The sequence below is a fragment of the Narcine bancroftii genome, chromosome 1 (genome assembly GCF_036971445.1).
Source record: "Narcine bancroftii isolate sNarBan1 chromosome 1, sNarBan1.hap1, whole genome shotgun sequence".
In the NCBI taxonomy this organism is placed as follows: Eukaryota; Metazoa; Chordata; class Chondrichthyes; order Torpediniformes; family Narcinidae; genus Narcine; species Narcine bancroftii.
In genome coordinates, this window is record NC_091469.1 from 154107700 (window position 1) to 154125036 (window position 17337).

Below are 17337 nucleotides of genomic sequence, written 5' to 3' on the forward strand. Positions count from 1 at the left end.
ATGTTCCCTTGTGTATTAGCTACCTTCAAACAGGCAAAAGATTTTGATGAAGGAAGCTTTGTGCTGCAGTTAATGCAACACTTTTTTAGCACCAGCGACCTGGGTTTCAATCCAACGCTATCTGTAAGGAGTTTGTACGTTTGCCCCATGTCAGGGTTTTCTCCGGGTGCTTCGGTTTCCTCCCACCCTTCAAAGCGTATCAGGGTTGTAGGTGAATGGGGTGTAATTGGGTGGCACAGGCATATGGACCTGAAGGTCCTGTTACCATGCTGTATGTTTAAATTTAAAATTTAGCTGTCTATATTTCCTTCATGGACTCATGGATACTCTGTGTCCTTGTATCATCAGGACACTTAGTTGAAATGGACTCACTGCCCTCATTAAAGTGGGCTCTAGCATAGATCCCACTAATTACAGCTAACCAACATGAAAATGACCGATTATTCCTGATTCTCTTCCTATTAGCTACCAAATCTGCACTTTGGTTAATATTCCCCTCAGTGCCATGCAGTTTTATCTCTCGTGTGCCACTGCATCAAATGTCTCGGAAATCTAAATAAATACCGAGATTTCTTTTTACTGCAGGGACCCAATTTATCCCTGTTGATCCTCTCAACTTTTCCTGTCCTAATATCTGTTTGAATGTTACATTTCCTGTGGCAGCTCATTCCATATAATCTATCACCCCTTGGGTCCCTTTTGAGTCTTTCCCTTCTCCCTTTGAATCCTAGTTTTAGATTCCCTTACCCTGGGGGAAAAAAGACTGTTTACCTTATTCATATCCCTCATGATTTTATAACCTCCAAAAGGCCCCCAGCAGCATCTTACACTGTTGGGAGAAAAGTCCCAGCCCTATTTAGCCTCTCCTTATGATTCGAGCATTTCCAACAACATTCTCATTAAGCTGGAAAAAATACAGAAGATATTAATGATGCTTTTCCTTTAGCTAGGTGACCAGAACGCCACACAATATTCCAAATATAGTCTTGTACAGTTGTAACCCTTGCTCCTCTGCTTTGTGCCCCAACCAAGGAAGACAAACACGCCAAACGCTTTCTTCACCACCTTGTCTACTTGTGTCACCACCTTTTATGAATCTATGCACCTATACTCATGACACTTCTACAACACTCACCAGGGCCTTACAATTCACTGTGTAGGTCCTGCCCTGTTTTGACCTACTTAAATGCAACATCTTGCCCTGGCTTAACCTGCCAAAGTACAACAACTCACACTTCAACCCTAATTTCTGTCTACCGTTCCTTGGCCCACTTTCCCAGTTCAGTAGATCCTGTAAAATATCCTTCTTCACTGTCTAAGTTACCACTTACTAACCATACATTGTCATCCAAATTGTTACTATATATGGCAAACCATAGTGGATCCGGCACTGGGTCTGTCCGACCGTGTCATGCAGGCCTGCACTCTGAATACCAACCCTGCACTGCAACCCTCTAACCATCAAGCCAATTCTTGGCTTGGAAATAATAAACAGACAGACAAATGAAAGTCAGTGGATATAGTTTATTCAAACATTCAGAGAGCCTTTCCACATATCAACGACTTGGATGTGGGAATTGATAGCAATATCTCAAAATTTGCAGACGACACAAAGTTGGGTAGCGGGGTTGGCTGTGTTGAGGACGTAAGGAGGGTGCAGAGTGATTTGGACAAGTTAGGTGAGTGGGCCAAGACGTGGCAGACATGGCGAGGTTATCCACTTTATAGGTAAGAACGGGAAAGAGGACTATTATCTAAATGGTATCTATTTTGGAAAAGGGGAGATGCAGAAAAACTTGGGTGTTGCTGTGCATCAGTCATTGAAAGTTGGCATGCAGGTGCAGCAGGTGGTGAGGAAGGCAAATGAGGAAGGCAAATGCTATGTTGGCATTCCTAGCAAGAGGATTTGAGTACAGGAGTACAGAGATCCTGCTACAGCTATACATGGCCTTGGTAAGACCACATCTGGAGGACTGTGTGCAGTTTTGGTCTCCTTATCTGAGGAAGGACATCCTTGCTATGGAGGGGGTGCAGAGAAGATTCACTAGACTGATTCCAGGGATGGAAGGACTTGCATATGAAGAAAGGTTGGATTCTCTGGAATTTAGAAAATTGAGGGGGAGGGGGGAAATCTTATAGAAACATAAAATTCTTAAGGGTTTAGACAGACTAGTCACAGGTAGGTTGTTGCCAATGCTGGGGAAAACCAGAACCAGGGATCACAATTTAAGGATAAGGGGGACATTTTTTAGGACTGAGATGATAAAAAAAATTCTTCTCTCAGAGGGTAGTGGATCTGTGGAATTCTTTGCCACAGGAAGTAGTTGAGGCTGGTTCCTTGTCAATATTTAAGAGTAGGTTAGATTTGGCCCTTGTGGCTAAGGGGTATGGGGAGAAGGCAGGAACCGGGCACTGATCAGCCATAATCATATTGAATGGCGGTGTAGGCTTGAAGGGCCAAATGGCCTACTCCTGCACCTATTTTTCTATGTTTCTATGAAGCTGCTAAACAAGATAGGAACCCATGATATTACCATGGAAAATATCAGCATGGATAGAAGATTGAATGACTGGCAGAAGACAAACAGTGGGAATAAAAGGGACCTTTTCTGACTGGTTGCTCATGAGTAGTGGTGTTTTGCAAGGGTTGGCATTGGGTCTGCTACTTTTCATGTTGCATGTAAATTATTTGGATGATGGAATAGATGGTTTTGTGGCCAAGTTTGCAGATATGAAGTTGGATGCAGGGGCAGGTAATGTTGAGGAACCGGCGGAGACTTGGATAGGTTGGAAGATTGGGCAAAGGAGTGGCAGATGGAGCACATTGTACAGAAGTGTATGGTCATGCACTTTGGTAAAATAGATAAACTATTTTTGACATCGGAGAGAATTTGGAAAGCAAAGGGCCAGAGGGACTTGCAGGATTTCCTAAAGGTTAACTTGCAGGTTGAGTCAGAAGGAAAAGGCAATTCAGTTCTAGAGGAATAAAATATAAAGACAAAGATGTAATGTTAAGTCATTATAAGACATTGGTCAGACCACATTTGGAGTATTGTGAGCGGTTTTAGGCTCCATATTTAAGGAAGGATGTACTGGCTTTGGAAAGAGTTCAGAGGAGATATACAAGAGGTATATGGTATATGATCCCGGAGATGAGAGCATTAACATATGAAGAGTTCTGGGACTGTGCTCACTGGAGTATAGAAGAATGGGGGGGGGATCTCATTGAAATTGCTGAATATTGAAGGGACTGGATAAGGTGGATGTGGAGAAGCTATTTCCAATTATGGGAGAGTCTAGGACCCAGAGGCACTGCCTAAGAATAAAAGGATGTCTCATTAGAACAGAGATCTGAAGACATTTCTTTACTCAGAGGGTGGTGAATCTGTGGAATTTGTTGCCGCAGGCCTGCAGAGGCCAAGACATTGGGTATATTTAAAGCCGAGGTTGATAGGTTTTGGGGAGAAGGCAGGAAAATGAACTTGCTTTAAATGGTGGAATAGACTCAATGGGTCAAATGATGTGATTCTGCTCTTGCATCTTGTGGCCCAAGTATTGTTACAGTCTCCAGCAGCAATTGGGAGGCCACATAAACAAATGGGTTAAGTTTAAAACAACATTTATTAACAAACTAACAGTAATAGAATTAACCCAATAAACTTAACACTCGAACACCAGCCTTAATGGCAGTTCTATATAAAAAATACAGACAGATTACTGTACAGCGTATGTGGAGATGGGGTGGGGGGGAGGAGGGATTGGAACCCAGACCATTACAGTTCAAGTTAAAATGCCCCCCCAAAAAATCACCCAAATTCCCAAAACAAAACCCCCACGCCAGTCACTTCAAATCTGTTAGTCGAGAAGGAACAGCTCCCGGATCTGGTCTCCCTGATTGGGATTATTTGTTTCCTTGCCCACTGGCCTTTTAGTTTGAGGCAATATCCAAATAACAGTGGTCCCTATAGAGTTTCAACCCTGTCAGACTTGAGGTTCGAATGTGGCAACAACCACCTTTACTTTCTTCACCTGGGAATTTTCACAGTGATCTCCTGAGATTCACTCCTCCAAAGCCCTCTTCAGGGTTAACGAGTGATCTTCTGTCACACAAGCCCTTTCCTTTGGATACCCTGGCTTGAGTGGTCTTGTGACTTCTGTCACATAAAGTTCTCCTCTTGAAAGGGGACAGGAGAGGTACTGGTCAGTCCCACACACACTGTGCGTATCAGAGTTTCCGAAACTCGTCAGAGCAACAGTGCTGACACCCATGGACAAAGTAACACAGTCTTCCTTTCTCCACTGAAAAATACTGTGTGAGAGCACTGACATACAGCCCCAGATGGCAGTGCCTGCACCCGTGAACAAAGCAACTCAGCATGTAGCTTGCTGAAGCTGCTGGGTGAGCACATACAGTCAGACCGACTGTCTGACTACCTGCAGTCCAATCCACCGACTAAACTCTTCAAACCCAGCATGCTGGGGTTTTTAAACTGCCCAATGCTGCCTCCAGCTCTCCCCATTGGTGGAGAAGTTAGCAGCTGCAGGCTCGCTCTCCTATGAGCCCATGGACTTCCAATGCGTGGTTCCCATGATTTGACAGCTGTCAAAGTCCCCTAATGGTAGCCCAGCGCTATTACAGCTCCTAGCAGCTGTCAAATCCCCCCTCAGTAGGTTCAGTCCTGTCCTCAAAAATAAAATTGTACAAGGTCCATAACATTATCCAGTTGCCCAGCTTACCCTTTGCGATCAACCTACCATGAGACATCTTGTCAAAGGCCAATAAAGTCCATGTAGACAACATTTACTAACCTCATCATCTTGGTCACCTCTGCAAAAAAAAAACCCTCAAATTGATAAAACATGATTTCCCATGTACAAGCCACGCTGACTCTCCCTCATCTGTCCTTGCCTTTCCAAATGCATGATCTGTCTGAATCCCTTTCAGGGGCTTACCCATGATTGATGATAAACTTGCTGGTCTGTAGTTCCTGGCGTGTCCTTGCAACCTTTCTCAAATATATGTCTTCTGACATCTATGGTTCCCCTTCCATTTCTGCTTTACACTCTCAAAAATAGCTTTTTTTAAACAGCATTTCCCTTTTATGAAACCATGTTCACTTTGATTATGATTTTTTTCACATGACCTGCTCCCATTCTTCATATTGAACTTCCAAAGAACGGTATTTGCACTCGTGTTTCAGTGATTAGTTAAAACCCCTGCTTTTGATTTAAACTGTTCTTATTTTGTAGGAGCTGTCTGAACCTCTTCAAAAATTGGAAAGTCAATTGCAGCGACTAACCCAGATCATCGGGAGTATAACCGAAGATATCAAGTCGAAACGCCAAATGTTGGCAAGCAACTTTGGTTGCAGAGAGGAGAGAATTCTGTACGTCCATTTCTTTCAAGATCCTGATCAACTGAAGAAGATTGTGGAGGATCTCGAGAGAAAAGTTCAGACTCAGAGCATTGGATTGGAGTCTTCAAGTGGAAAACTTGACTGAGTGTCCCTCTAAATAATAACTTCTCTAACATCAATTGTGGTTACCTGGTTAAGAATGTACATTAGAAAACTGTATCTTGTATCAAAGCCCCTCATCTTATGAATATTTCATGAACATTTCGAGTAGAGTTTTTCCAAACTGCTTTTTTGCTTGAAATGCATAATTTTAACCTTAATTAAATTTCAGCCAAGGCCATATGTGTGTTGGGCAGAACTTAGTTCTGACTTTGAAGTTTGATTATGTTTTAAATTTAAATCTGCACCTGGGTAATATTTTTGTTGACTTGTGGAAAAAATAAATTTAACATTACATTCTGCCTTTTTCATTTAAAGATGCATTCCAAAATATTTGACAGATCACTGAACTGTTGTGGCTGTTTGTAACCAAATAGGAGAGAAGGGATTGCTTGCAATAATTTTGTGTAAATCACCATTTTTGGAAGGTAAAGACTAGAGGTTCATGTTAGCTACTTCAGGTCGAATAGAGTGGCACAAATATTTACTTTATTAGAATTAGACTGGTGATCTCAATGCAATCACATTGCTCTCTGGTGAGTTTTAAAAATAGTTGATTTAGAAAGTCACTTTCTGCAGTGATGACTATGAAACTGTTGAAATGTTTAAAAACTGATCTTATTTGCTAATATGAAATTGGCCACCTTTGTCTAGTCTCTCCCAACTACTGAGATGGATGACTCTTTGCTATCTCATTGAAATAGCCTTCCAAGCCATTTGGTTCAGAATAATTTGGGATGGAAGATAAATTTTGGTAAATAGAAATCTAATGATAGAAAACTGTTGCATCCATGAGGTGTGCCATGAGATTAATTTGGGCAGTTTGCACTGATGGTTTGGCATGGACTGGATGGGCTGAAGAGCCTCTTTCTGCACTGTAAAGTTCTATAGTCCTATGTTGACTAACTAGTAGTTCTGTTCAGAATTGCCAGCGGCATGTGTCAGTATGTTCTTTGCTTCCCTTCTTGTGCAATGGAGCTTGGTGGTAAAGAATCTATGACTGTCTTCTCTGCTCATGGACATGCACCAAGTCACGTGTGATCCATAATGAACTGGCTTGCAGTATTAAATACATTCATCTGGCCCTTTGGGTTCCACTTTGTTTTCAGTGGTCTGATTTATTCATTTGCAGGTAACATGATGTAGATTATGTGTAGATTTTGGCTCTCTTGAACAGAGGCAACCTTTAGTCAATGTGATTCACTCCCATATTATCAGGGAATGGCTACAAGCAATACAGCCGAAAGTTATGGCACTAGAATCTACACAATGATATTTAAAGTTATTCTTGTCTACTTGCCAAAAAACAGCACTCATCCAGTCTGAGGAATGACCACCCAGTGAGTTTACTCTGAATAATCGGTAACCTGGTTGACACTCAAGAAGGCAGTTGTTGTGATTGGAGACTTAGTGACCATAACTATTGCCCTTCAGCCTTGGGACTTCATCCTATTCAGGTTTGCCTTAACTGTATTGCTGAGCGTTGCACTATGTTCAATTCTAGTTGCATGCAGCAAGACCTAGAAAACACAGGCAAATGCTGATACATGGAATGCAACATGTACCACTAAAAGGAAGAGGTTCCATTATTGTCATGTAATACTGCCTTTAGAATGTAACATGCATGAATTTCTTTAACTTTGTCTATCGTAAGGAAGACAGAGAGTCACCATTTTGTCCAGTGCCCCTCACAGAGATGAGCCCCTAGCAAGGAATGAACTTGCAACCCCTGGTTTACAAGACCAGTGTTCTAACCACTGAGCTATTGGAGAACTTCCAAGTATAAATATTGAAGCACAAATATTTCCTTTTTGCCTTCATAAATCAGAATTTAGTACAGTGCAATTGCCCATATCCGAAATGCCCAGGACTAGACCTTGTTCGGTTATTGGGTTTATTTTTTGGTTATCGGAACAAAACTGAAAAAAACCCCCAAAAAACAGTAAAGTAGCACCTGCTGCCGCCGGTCCCCGACACCTCCCCACCGCTGCCGCCGGTCCCCGACACCTCCCCACCGCTGCCGCCGGTCCCCGACACCTCCCCACCGCTGCCGCCGGTCCCCGACACCTCCCCACCGCTGCCGCCGGTCCCCGACACCTCCCCACCGCTGCCGCCGGTCCCCGACACCTCCCCACCGCTGCCGCCGGTCCCCGACACCTCCCCACCGCTGCCGCCGGTCCCCGACACCTCCCCACCGCTGCCGCCGGTCCCCGACACCTCCCCACCGCTGCCGCCGGTCCCCGACACCTCCCCACCGCTGCCGCCGGTCCCCGACACCTCCCCACCGCTGCTGTGTGCAGCTGGGCGACAGCCGTGCGCAGCTGGGCGACAGCCGTGCGCAGCCGGGCGACAGCCGTGCGCAGCCGGGCGACAGCCGTGCGCAGCCGGGCGACAGCCGTGCGCAGCCGGGCGACAGCCGGGCGACAGCCGTGCGCAGCCGGGCGACAGCCGTGCGCAGCCGGGCGACAGCCGTGCGCAGCCGGGCGACAGCCGGGCGACAGCCGTGCGCAGCCGGGCGACTGCCGTGCGCAGCCGGGCGACAGCCGGGCGACAGCCGGGCGCAGCCGGGCGCAGCCGGGCGACAGCCGGGCGCAGCCGGGCGACAGCCGGGCGCAGCCGGGCGACAGCCGGGCGCAGCCGGGCGACAGCCGGGCGACAGCCGGGCGCAGCCGGGCGACAGCCGTGCGCAGCCGGGCGACAGCCGTGCGCAGCCGGGCGACAGCTTTTTGTATTTAGGCGGCATGGGTCTGTGGGCTGAAAGGGCCTGTGCTGCATGTCTAAATTTAACATTTAACAAATAACAAAATAAACTGGAAGTTTGTGTTTTCAAGCTCTTCTGCCCAAAGGAAAGTGGGAGAAGAGAGTGTGACTGGATGGGAGGGAGTAAGGGATCTTTTAATATGTTGGTAAGTACCAACACAGAACTCTGGTTCAAAATAGAGGCCCCCACTCCTTTAATGAGCATACTGTAATGCAGGGAATTAAGGATGGCAATAAATGCTGTTAAAACAGATGTGGGAGGAACTCAACCAGTCATGCAGTGTCCATAGGAGGCAAAGAGATTACTGACATTTTGGGGTACCTTGAAGAAGCGCTCAGGCCCAAAACGTCAGTAATATATCTTATTATGGATGCTGCAAGACTGGCTGAGTTCCTCCAGCAATCTCTGTTTTCACTAAAATCACAGTTTGCAGACTTTAGTGTTTTATGGCAATAATTGCAGGCCTTGCCAGGGATTTCCAGATTGTAAATAAATTAATAAAATATAAACAGAGTTTTAAGCAAATTGGAAAAGAACCCAAGTAAAAGAGTATTTAATGTTGCAAGTTCTGGCCAAGAAGGCAATGATTGTAGGGTGCTTAAAGATGACTGGTACCTTAAAATATTTGAAGGGGATCAATTGTCAGCCTCTGGGACTAATTATGCATTTATTACAAAAGATGCATAAGACTTTATAACCTGGAGGGAAAGGTGATGAGATTGACTTCCTTGACATTTCTTTAATTAAGGCTTTTGCTGGTTGATTTCTATTAGCATTACAAGCAGGAAAAATAGCCTCCAGAAGTTCAAAGACCAAGTGAACGGCATTTGCTTAAACTCCTGTCTGTTCTGGTCACATTGCCAGTTTGAATAACAGTGCTCTTTATTTGTTAAGTGTAGACTAAATATGTACCCTTGTGAAATGGTCAACCTTAAACTTGAGATGATAATATGGCAGAAGGTAACTCAGCACTCAGACATGCATTGTTATATATGCCCTCTGATTTATGACATAATGTGTAGAGTTTAGCCAGAGTGCCTGAGTTGCTGAGCGACAAATTTCAGTTATTAGGGTTCTTTGTTTCTTGAGGACTATTAACGCTACACATCGTCATCTTGTAACGGAACTCTGAATTTTATGCTCAGACGATTTAGTGTGGCATATTTAAAGCAACTTATTCAGTATTCATCAGATGATCTTCTGCTCACATTTCTTTAACATTCCAGTTTCCACTTGCATGCAACTGTCCATTTCTTTTGTTTTTAATATCTAGTTCAGAAAATACTTTTAGTTTGCCCAGTTGTCCACTGTATTGAACAGTGAAAGGTTTCCTTTGAACTAACTGCAAGATCTATTGTGCTGTCAGTCAATCTGGGATGCTCAGCCCCTGAAAAAGAATGAAGCATAGATCAGGGAGAATTTCTTGTTTCCCAAGTCTTTGCTGCTGCCATTTGATGTTTCCAAGTTGAGTGCAGAGTGTAATATTCTCAGCTAGTCATTGCACTAGTGGGAAATTCGTCTCTTGTTATCACTGGCTTTGTTCAGCTTCTCCTGTAACATTTGCTACTCACTTCTTTTTCACACCAGGCGTCTTTTGGTGTAATGGATATAGAGATTGTTATGTATTTGATGTTTCAAGGACAAACACTGCACACTGAGATGTGGTGCTTCATTCATTCTTTAATACAGAACTAAAATGGTTGCCCGTGATACACAGTATATAAGAGTGACAATATTATACGCACGTAGGCATAAATACCTAACCCTCTTCTCCTCCCCACGTAGGCATAAATACCTAACCCTCCTCCTCCCCACGTAGGCATAAATACCTAACCCTCTTCTCCTCCCCACGTAGGCATAAATACCTAACCCTCCTCCTCCCCACGTAGGCATAAATACCTAACCCTCTTCTCCTCCCCACGTAGGCATAACTACCTAACCCTCCTCCTCCCCACGTAGGCATAAATACCTAACCCTCTTTTCCTTCCCACGTAGGCATAAATACCTAACCCTCTTCTCCCCACGTAGGCATAAATACCTAATCCTCTTCTCCCCACGTAGGCATAAATACCTAACCCTCTTCACCTCCCCACGTAGGCATAAATACCTAACCCTCTTCTCCCCACGTAGGCATAAATACCTAACCCTCTTCTCCTCCCCACATAGGCATAAATACCTAACCCTCTTCTCCTCCCCACGTAGGCATAAATACCTAACCCTCTTCTCCTCCCCACGTAGGCATAAATACCTAACCCTCTTCTCCTTCCCACGTAGGCATAAATACCTAACCCTCTTCACCTCCCCACGTAGGCATAAATACCTAACCCTCTTCTCCCCACGTAGGCATAAATACCTAACCCTCTTCTCCTCCCCACATAGGCATAAATACCTAACCCTCTTCTCCCCACGTAGGCATAAATACCTAACCCTCTTCTCCTCCCCACATAGGCATAAATACCTAACCCTCTTCTCCTCCCCACGTAGGCATAAATACCTAACCCTCTTCTCCTCCCCACGTAGGCATAAATACCTAACCCTCTTCTCCTTCCCACGTAGGCATAAATACCTAACCCTCTTCTCCCCACGTAGGCATAAATACCTAATCCTCTTCTCCCCACGTAGGCATAAATACCTAACCCTCTTCTCCCCACGTAGGCATAAATACCTAACCCTCTTCTCCTCTCCATGTAGGCATAAATACCTAACCCTCTTCTCCTCCCCACATAGGCATAAATACCTAACCCTCTTCTCCTCCCCACATAGGCATAAATACCTAACCCTCTTCTCCTCCCCACGTAGGCATAAATACCTAACCCTCTTCTCCTCCCCACGTAGGCATAAATACCTAACCCTCTTCTCCTCCCCACGTAGGCATAAATACCTAACCCTCCTCCTCCCCACGTAGGCATAAATACCTAACCCTCTTCTCCTCCCCACGTAGGCATAAATACCTAACCCTCCTCCTCCCCACGTAGGCATAAATACCTAACCCTCTTCTCCTCCCCACGTAGGCATAACTACCTAACCCTCCTCCTCCCCACGTAGGCATAAATACCTAACCCTCTTTTCCTTCCCACGTAGGCATAAATACCTAACCCTCTTCTCCCCACGTAGGCATAAATACCTAATCCTCTTCTCCCCACGTAGGCATAAATACCTAACCCTCTTCACCTCCCCACGTAGGCATAAATACCTAACCCTCTTCTCCCCACGTAGGCATAAATACCTAACCCTCTTCTCCTCCCCACATAGGCATAAATACCTAACCCTCTTCTCCTCCCCACGTAGGCATAAATACCTAACCCTCTTCTCCTCCCCACGTAGGCATAAATACCTAACCCTCTTCTCCTTCCCACGTAGGCATAAATACCTAACCCTCTTCACCTCCCCACGTAGGCATAAATACCTAACCCTCTTCTCCCCACGTAGGCATAAATACCTAACCCTCTTCTCCTCCCCACATAGGCATAAATACCTAACCCTCTTCTCCCCACGTAGGCATAAATACCTAACCCTCTTCTCCTCCCCACATAGGCATAAATACCTAACCCTCTTCTCCTCCCCACGTAGGCATAAATACCTAACCCTCTTCTCCTCCCCACGTAGGCATAAATACCTAACCCTCTTCTCCTTCCCACGTAGGCATAAATACCTAACCCTCTTCTCCCCACGTAGGCATAAATACCTAATCCTCTTCTCCCCACGTAGGCATAAATACCTAACCCTCTTCTCCCCACGTAGGCATAAATACCTAACCCTCTTCTCCTCTCCATGTAGGCATAAATACCTAACCCTCTTCTCCTCCCCACATAGGCATAAATACCTAACCCTCTTCTCCTCCCCACATAGGCATAAATACCTAACCCTCTTCTCCTCCCCACGTAGGCATAAATACCTAACCCTCTTCTCCTCCCCACGTAGGCATAAATACCTAACCCTCTTCTCCTCCCCACGTAGGCATAAATACCTAACCCTCTTCTCCTCCCCACGTAGGCATAAATACCTAACCCTCTTCTCCTTCCCACGTAGGCATAAATACCTAACCCTCTTCACCTCCCCACGTAGGCATAAATACCTAACCCTCTTCTCCCCACGTAGGCATAAATACCTAACCCTCTTCTCCTCCCCACATAGGCATAAATACCTAACCCTCTTCTCCCCACGTAGGCATAAATACCTAACCCTCTTCTCCTCCCCACATAGGCATAAATACCTAACCCTCTTCTCCTCCCCACGTAGGCATAAATACCTAACCCTCTTCTCCTCCCCACGTAGGCATAAATACCTAACCCTCTTCTCCTTCCCACGTAGGCATAAATACCTAACCCTCTTCTCCCCACGTAGGCATAAATACCTAATCCTCTTCTCCCCACGTAGGCATAAATACCTAACCCTCTTCTCCCCACGTAGGCATAAATACCTAACCCTCTTCTCCTCTCCATGTAGGCATAAATACCTAACCCTCTTCTCCTCCCCACGTAGGCATAAATACCTAACCCTCTTCTCCTCCCCACATAGGCATAAATACCTAACCCTCTTCTCCTCCCCACGTAGGCATAAATACCTAACCCTCTTCTCCTCCCCACGTAGGCATAAATACCTAACCCTCTTCTCCTCCCCACGTAGGCATAAATACCTAACCCTCTTCTCCTCCCCACGTAGGCATAAATACCTAACCCTCTTCTCCTCCCCACATAGGCATAAATACCTAACCCTCTTCTCCTCCCACAAAATAAATGCATTGTGCAAATAACGTACAGGCAGAACTATTACTAATCTAAAAAACTATGTTGTTCCTGTAGACCAGGGGGTTCCCAACCTTTTTATTCCTCTGTACCCCTTGGGCATTTTTGTAGGTTCCCGTGCAATCTGACTGCAGATTCCAACACCATGTATTGTACAGTAGTGGCTATTCTCTCAGACCCAATGTTCCCCCTGAAAAGTGCAAATGGACCGCTGGGGGTACATGTACCCCAGGTTGGGAACCCCTGCTGTAGACCAAGGGTGAGGATTATGAGCAATTATAAAATAAGTATGATGTGTTGGATTTCCAAGTCATTGAACATTGCCTTTCAATCGCTCAGGAGAATGCTTTTCTCTCTTTGATCGTCTCAGAGAGGTAGGCTCCACCGGGGTACTTTGCGAATTCTCTGGACTCTTTGCCTTTGGTGGTAATAGCTCGGATGATGGTGAGGTCTGTGAAATTTGTCTTTGGCAACCCCCATTTGAGCATGGCATAGGACTGTAGGATGGAGCAGGACGTGGTGAAGGGGTGCTTGGTTGAGTCATGAAGGTCCTCTGAGGAGTTATGGGACTGCTTGACTGAGGGCAGTTCAGTTGAGACAGCTGAAGATATTTCTGGAATGTTGACAGTAGCATGGGCTCAAGGGATTTCGTCAGGAACCTCGTGAGGAACATGAGCCATGGGTGTGCCCATAGGATCATCCACTGCTGTCAACTGGTCTATATGTTTCCATATTTTAGTTTGTACCAGTATGGAATAAGGACAAGGACTTAATCTTTTTAAGGTTAACTTCCCTCACCCATGGCTCCCTATTATCCCAGTTGTCTTGTACCAGTACTGTGTCTCCCACTTTTAGCGATCTGGTAGGTTTACTGGGAGATGTGGTTTGTTCAATTCAAAGGAAAATTTTTACATTGAAACATCAATTCAACTGGTGTTCTTTTTGTAGTAGAGTGAGGTGCGTTTGTATAGCCTAACAAAATCTGCAATTTTGAGGCTCCATGATGTAATTAAGTATTTCTTAGTTTTCCTTACTTTTTTGAAGTCCTGTACAAAATGTTCTGCTTCCCCTTTTATGCTTGGATGGTAGGGTGCTGACAGGACATGTCAAATACTGTTAATCTGTAGGAATACTTTAAAAGCCTCCGATACAAACTGGACCATTATCGGAAGCTAGTTCAAATTGCAAATATACTTTGCAATTGTTCAATTTCCTGGTCTGTCGTTGTTTTCCTCGTGTATACTACCACTGGCCATTTGGAGTGTGCATTGACCAGCAAAATCAATGTGAATCCTATGGAAGTGTTGTGATCCAAGGATTCGCTTTGGCTTGAGGGGCTCGGGGTTGCACATCTTGACAAATGTCGCATCTTCTTTCAGCTTGTTCAATGGCCCATTGAGGGCCACCTTCGTGTGCCAACACCTTCATTCAAACCATCCCTGGGTGGTTGTGGAGTTCTGTTAATATAGTTGTTTGTCATTTTGTAGGGATGATTTTCTGGTTCCTCACAATGAACAACCTTCCTCAACTGATATTTCACAGCATCTTGCATAGTAAGGTTTTAGTTCTTCTGATGTCGTTTCGGCCTTGGGCCACCCATTTGACGTGAAGTAGAGGACCCTTGATAGTATAGCTTTTTGTACTTTACTGATTGTTTTTGCTGTAATAGATAAACAGCGAAGTCTATTTAATTATCTTGATTTTCCGTTTAGTTTCTGGTAGGGGCAGGTGAAAAAGCGCATCAGCATCATTGTTTTGTGTAGCTGGTTTATGTTTTAAATCGTTGTTGTATGCGGCGAGCAAAATGGCCCATCTTTGAATTGAGTCAAATTATACATTTTCTAATTTGGCACAGGATGAAAAATTAAGGGATTCAAGAACTGAATTTGGTAGTATCTTTTAAATAATAGCCTAATGATTGAGCACAGAGAAGCTGGAGGGACTCAGAACAAATCTCTGGTGAGACACACTTAGAATCTTGGGTTCAGTTCTGGTCACTTCATAACAGGAAGGATGTGGAAGTTATGGGTGCAGAGACGATTTACCAGGATGTTGCCTGGATTGGAAAATATGAGATAATGTTTGCAGAGCTAGGACTTTTTTCTTTGGAGCAAAGAAGGATGAGAGGTGACTTAATAGAGGCCTACAAGATTCTGAGAGGCATGGGTAAGATGGACAGCCAGCATCTATTTTCTCATGGCGGGAGAGGCTATATCTCTAAAGTGAAGGGAGGAAAGTTCAGGGGAGGCAACAGGGATGTGTTTTTTTTACACAGAGTTGTGGGTCCCTGGAATGCATTGCCAGGGGTAGTGGTGGAGGATGAAAAATTAGGGTCTTTTAAGAGACTCTTAGACAAGCACATGGTTGAAAAAAAAGGCTTATGAGGGTAGGAAGAGTTTAGTTTTTTTTTGTTAGGAATATATAGGTTGGCACAACATTGAGGGGTGTGAGGGGTGAAAGGCCTGTTCTGTGTCCTACTATCGGCCAGTATGTATGGCTAATTTAATTCACACCGCTTTGCTCTAATTGTGTCCCTACACCAGTGGTTCTAAACCTTTTTTGTCATCGCACGTACCACCTTAAGTAATTCCTTATTAACCACAGCACCTATGAATGTTGGGAATTATGGATTACTTACATTTTTTTAAAGTTATGGTAGTGTCATCAGTTTGATTGCAGCAGCCATTTTTTGAATGCACTTGTGAGCTCCCAAAACAACAGGGAGTAGGTTAGATTTTCAAATGTATATCAACTCTTTTCAATGAATGTTAAAAAAAACCCCAGTAATGCTCAGATTAATTTTGTATGTTTATTTGCAATAGATTGTTGCCTTGTAAAGCTAAGCATTTCAAATTTATGGTCGTCCAGGAAATTTCCATTAGGATTGGTTTTCCTTTCTCCTCATTTGCATACCCATGATATAGGCCGTTTTGGATTTCATTTCCATCCTATTGCCTGTGTTGTCGTTACCACCTTTCTCCCCAAAACTCCCCCAACCCCTTCACCCATCCACCAAATGTTGATATCCATGATCTGTCACCGCTCCTTAAATAATCACATTCTTTGATCTTGGACTGAAGTTGCTAGTATATATTTGCTGTTGTCAATCATTTGACCAAATACAGCATTTAATGGAAAATCTGTCATCTCAATACATGAAACATGAGAAAAATGTTCAAGCTTCAAGTTCACATTTATGTTTATTGAGGTATAGTGAGAAAGTTCCTTTTGTGATGACGCCAGCTGTAAATCCAGTGTACCGAATGACCAGGGAGAGATCAGTTAGAACAGAGCAAAGGAGCATTATTTTACTGGCATGATGTATGTTCAGGAATATTTGCTGTTCAGTTAGTTGGGAACCCTATAATAAAACCTCAGACTTCCCCCTTCACCTTGGTAAAAGTCTGCAGACCCCGTGATTGAAGTAAAAACACAATGCTGGAGAAGCTCATCTGTATTTTCATCAGGACATGAGCAAAATGTTGGGAGATAGCCAAACAAATGGGGGGGGGGGGGTGTGTGTGTGTTTGTGTGTGGGGTGGGGGTGGGGGTGGTAGGAGCATCATGCGAAAAACAGGTAATAAGGGAGGGAGGGCACATCAGCAGACACAAGAGGTGGGATACCTCTGTGAATGGCCTTGTGTACTGTCAACCCAAGGACACCTGCAAATTGGAGGAGCAACACCTAATATTCATCCTCATCCCTCTCCACATCTCCCCCCCTTTCCTCTCCATTCCCAGTCTTTCCATTCGAATGATCCCAATTGGACTCCTGTTTATTTCAAAACACAATTTCAGAAACCAACTAAACCAGATAAAGAGAAAATCATGTTCATGTTTATTCTATTGCAAAAATACAATCTGACGAAACAGCATTCTGTCCTCCGGGGCAGAAACACAATTAGATAAATGATACATCTGTAGTATATAATCATGAAAAAAAGTTAAATGTTGTTGAATAGAGTCTTGGAGGGTTATTGATTTGAAAAATACAGTAATATGAAACACAATTTGTACTATTCTGTTTCATTTAGTGTGAGTATCACTAAGGGCTAGTACAAGCTGCAACCATTCATTGCTTTGGAGAGACTGGGTGACAACAGCTAGTACAGGTTGTATCCAAATTCGCTACTTTGGAGAGGAGAAAGAACGTTTGTTGCCTTTTCCAGAGACGCAGGTGGTGAGAGAGTCATGTGTGTGGAACAGTGACCGTCTCATTGAATAAGGAGCAGGAATGACTGGTAATGGATAATTCGGATGATTCTCCCTGTCAGGAGAATTATTGAACCCCACCGTGACCAAAGGTGACCTGTAT

General features: G+C 44.4%; 2 protein-coding genes across 5 annotated transcripts in view; both read left to right on the forward strand.

Annotated features, from left to right (window-relative positions):
• The window catches only part of haus3 (HAUS augmin-like complex, subunit 3), a 34438-nt gene extending 27820 nt beyond the window's left edge, over window positions 1-6618 (forward strand). The window contains 1 exon segment of the mRNA XM_069942301.1: window positions 5251-6618. Within this exon segment, the coding sequence (XP_069798402.1) occupies window positions 5251-5502 (252 nt within the window). The 3' untranslated portion in view covers window positions 5503-6618.
• poln (polymerase (DNA directed) nu) overlaps window positions 1-17337 on the forward strand; it is a 512442-nt gene that overhangs the window by 31125 nt on the left and 463980 nt on the right. The gene's annotated exons all lie outside the window — the stretch shown is intronic.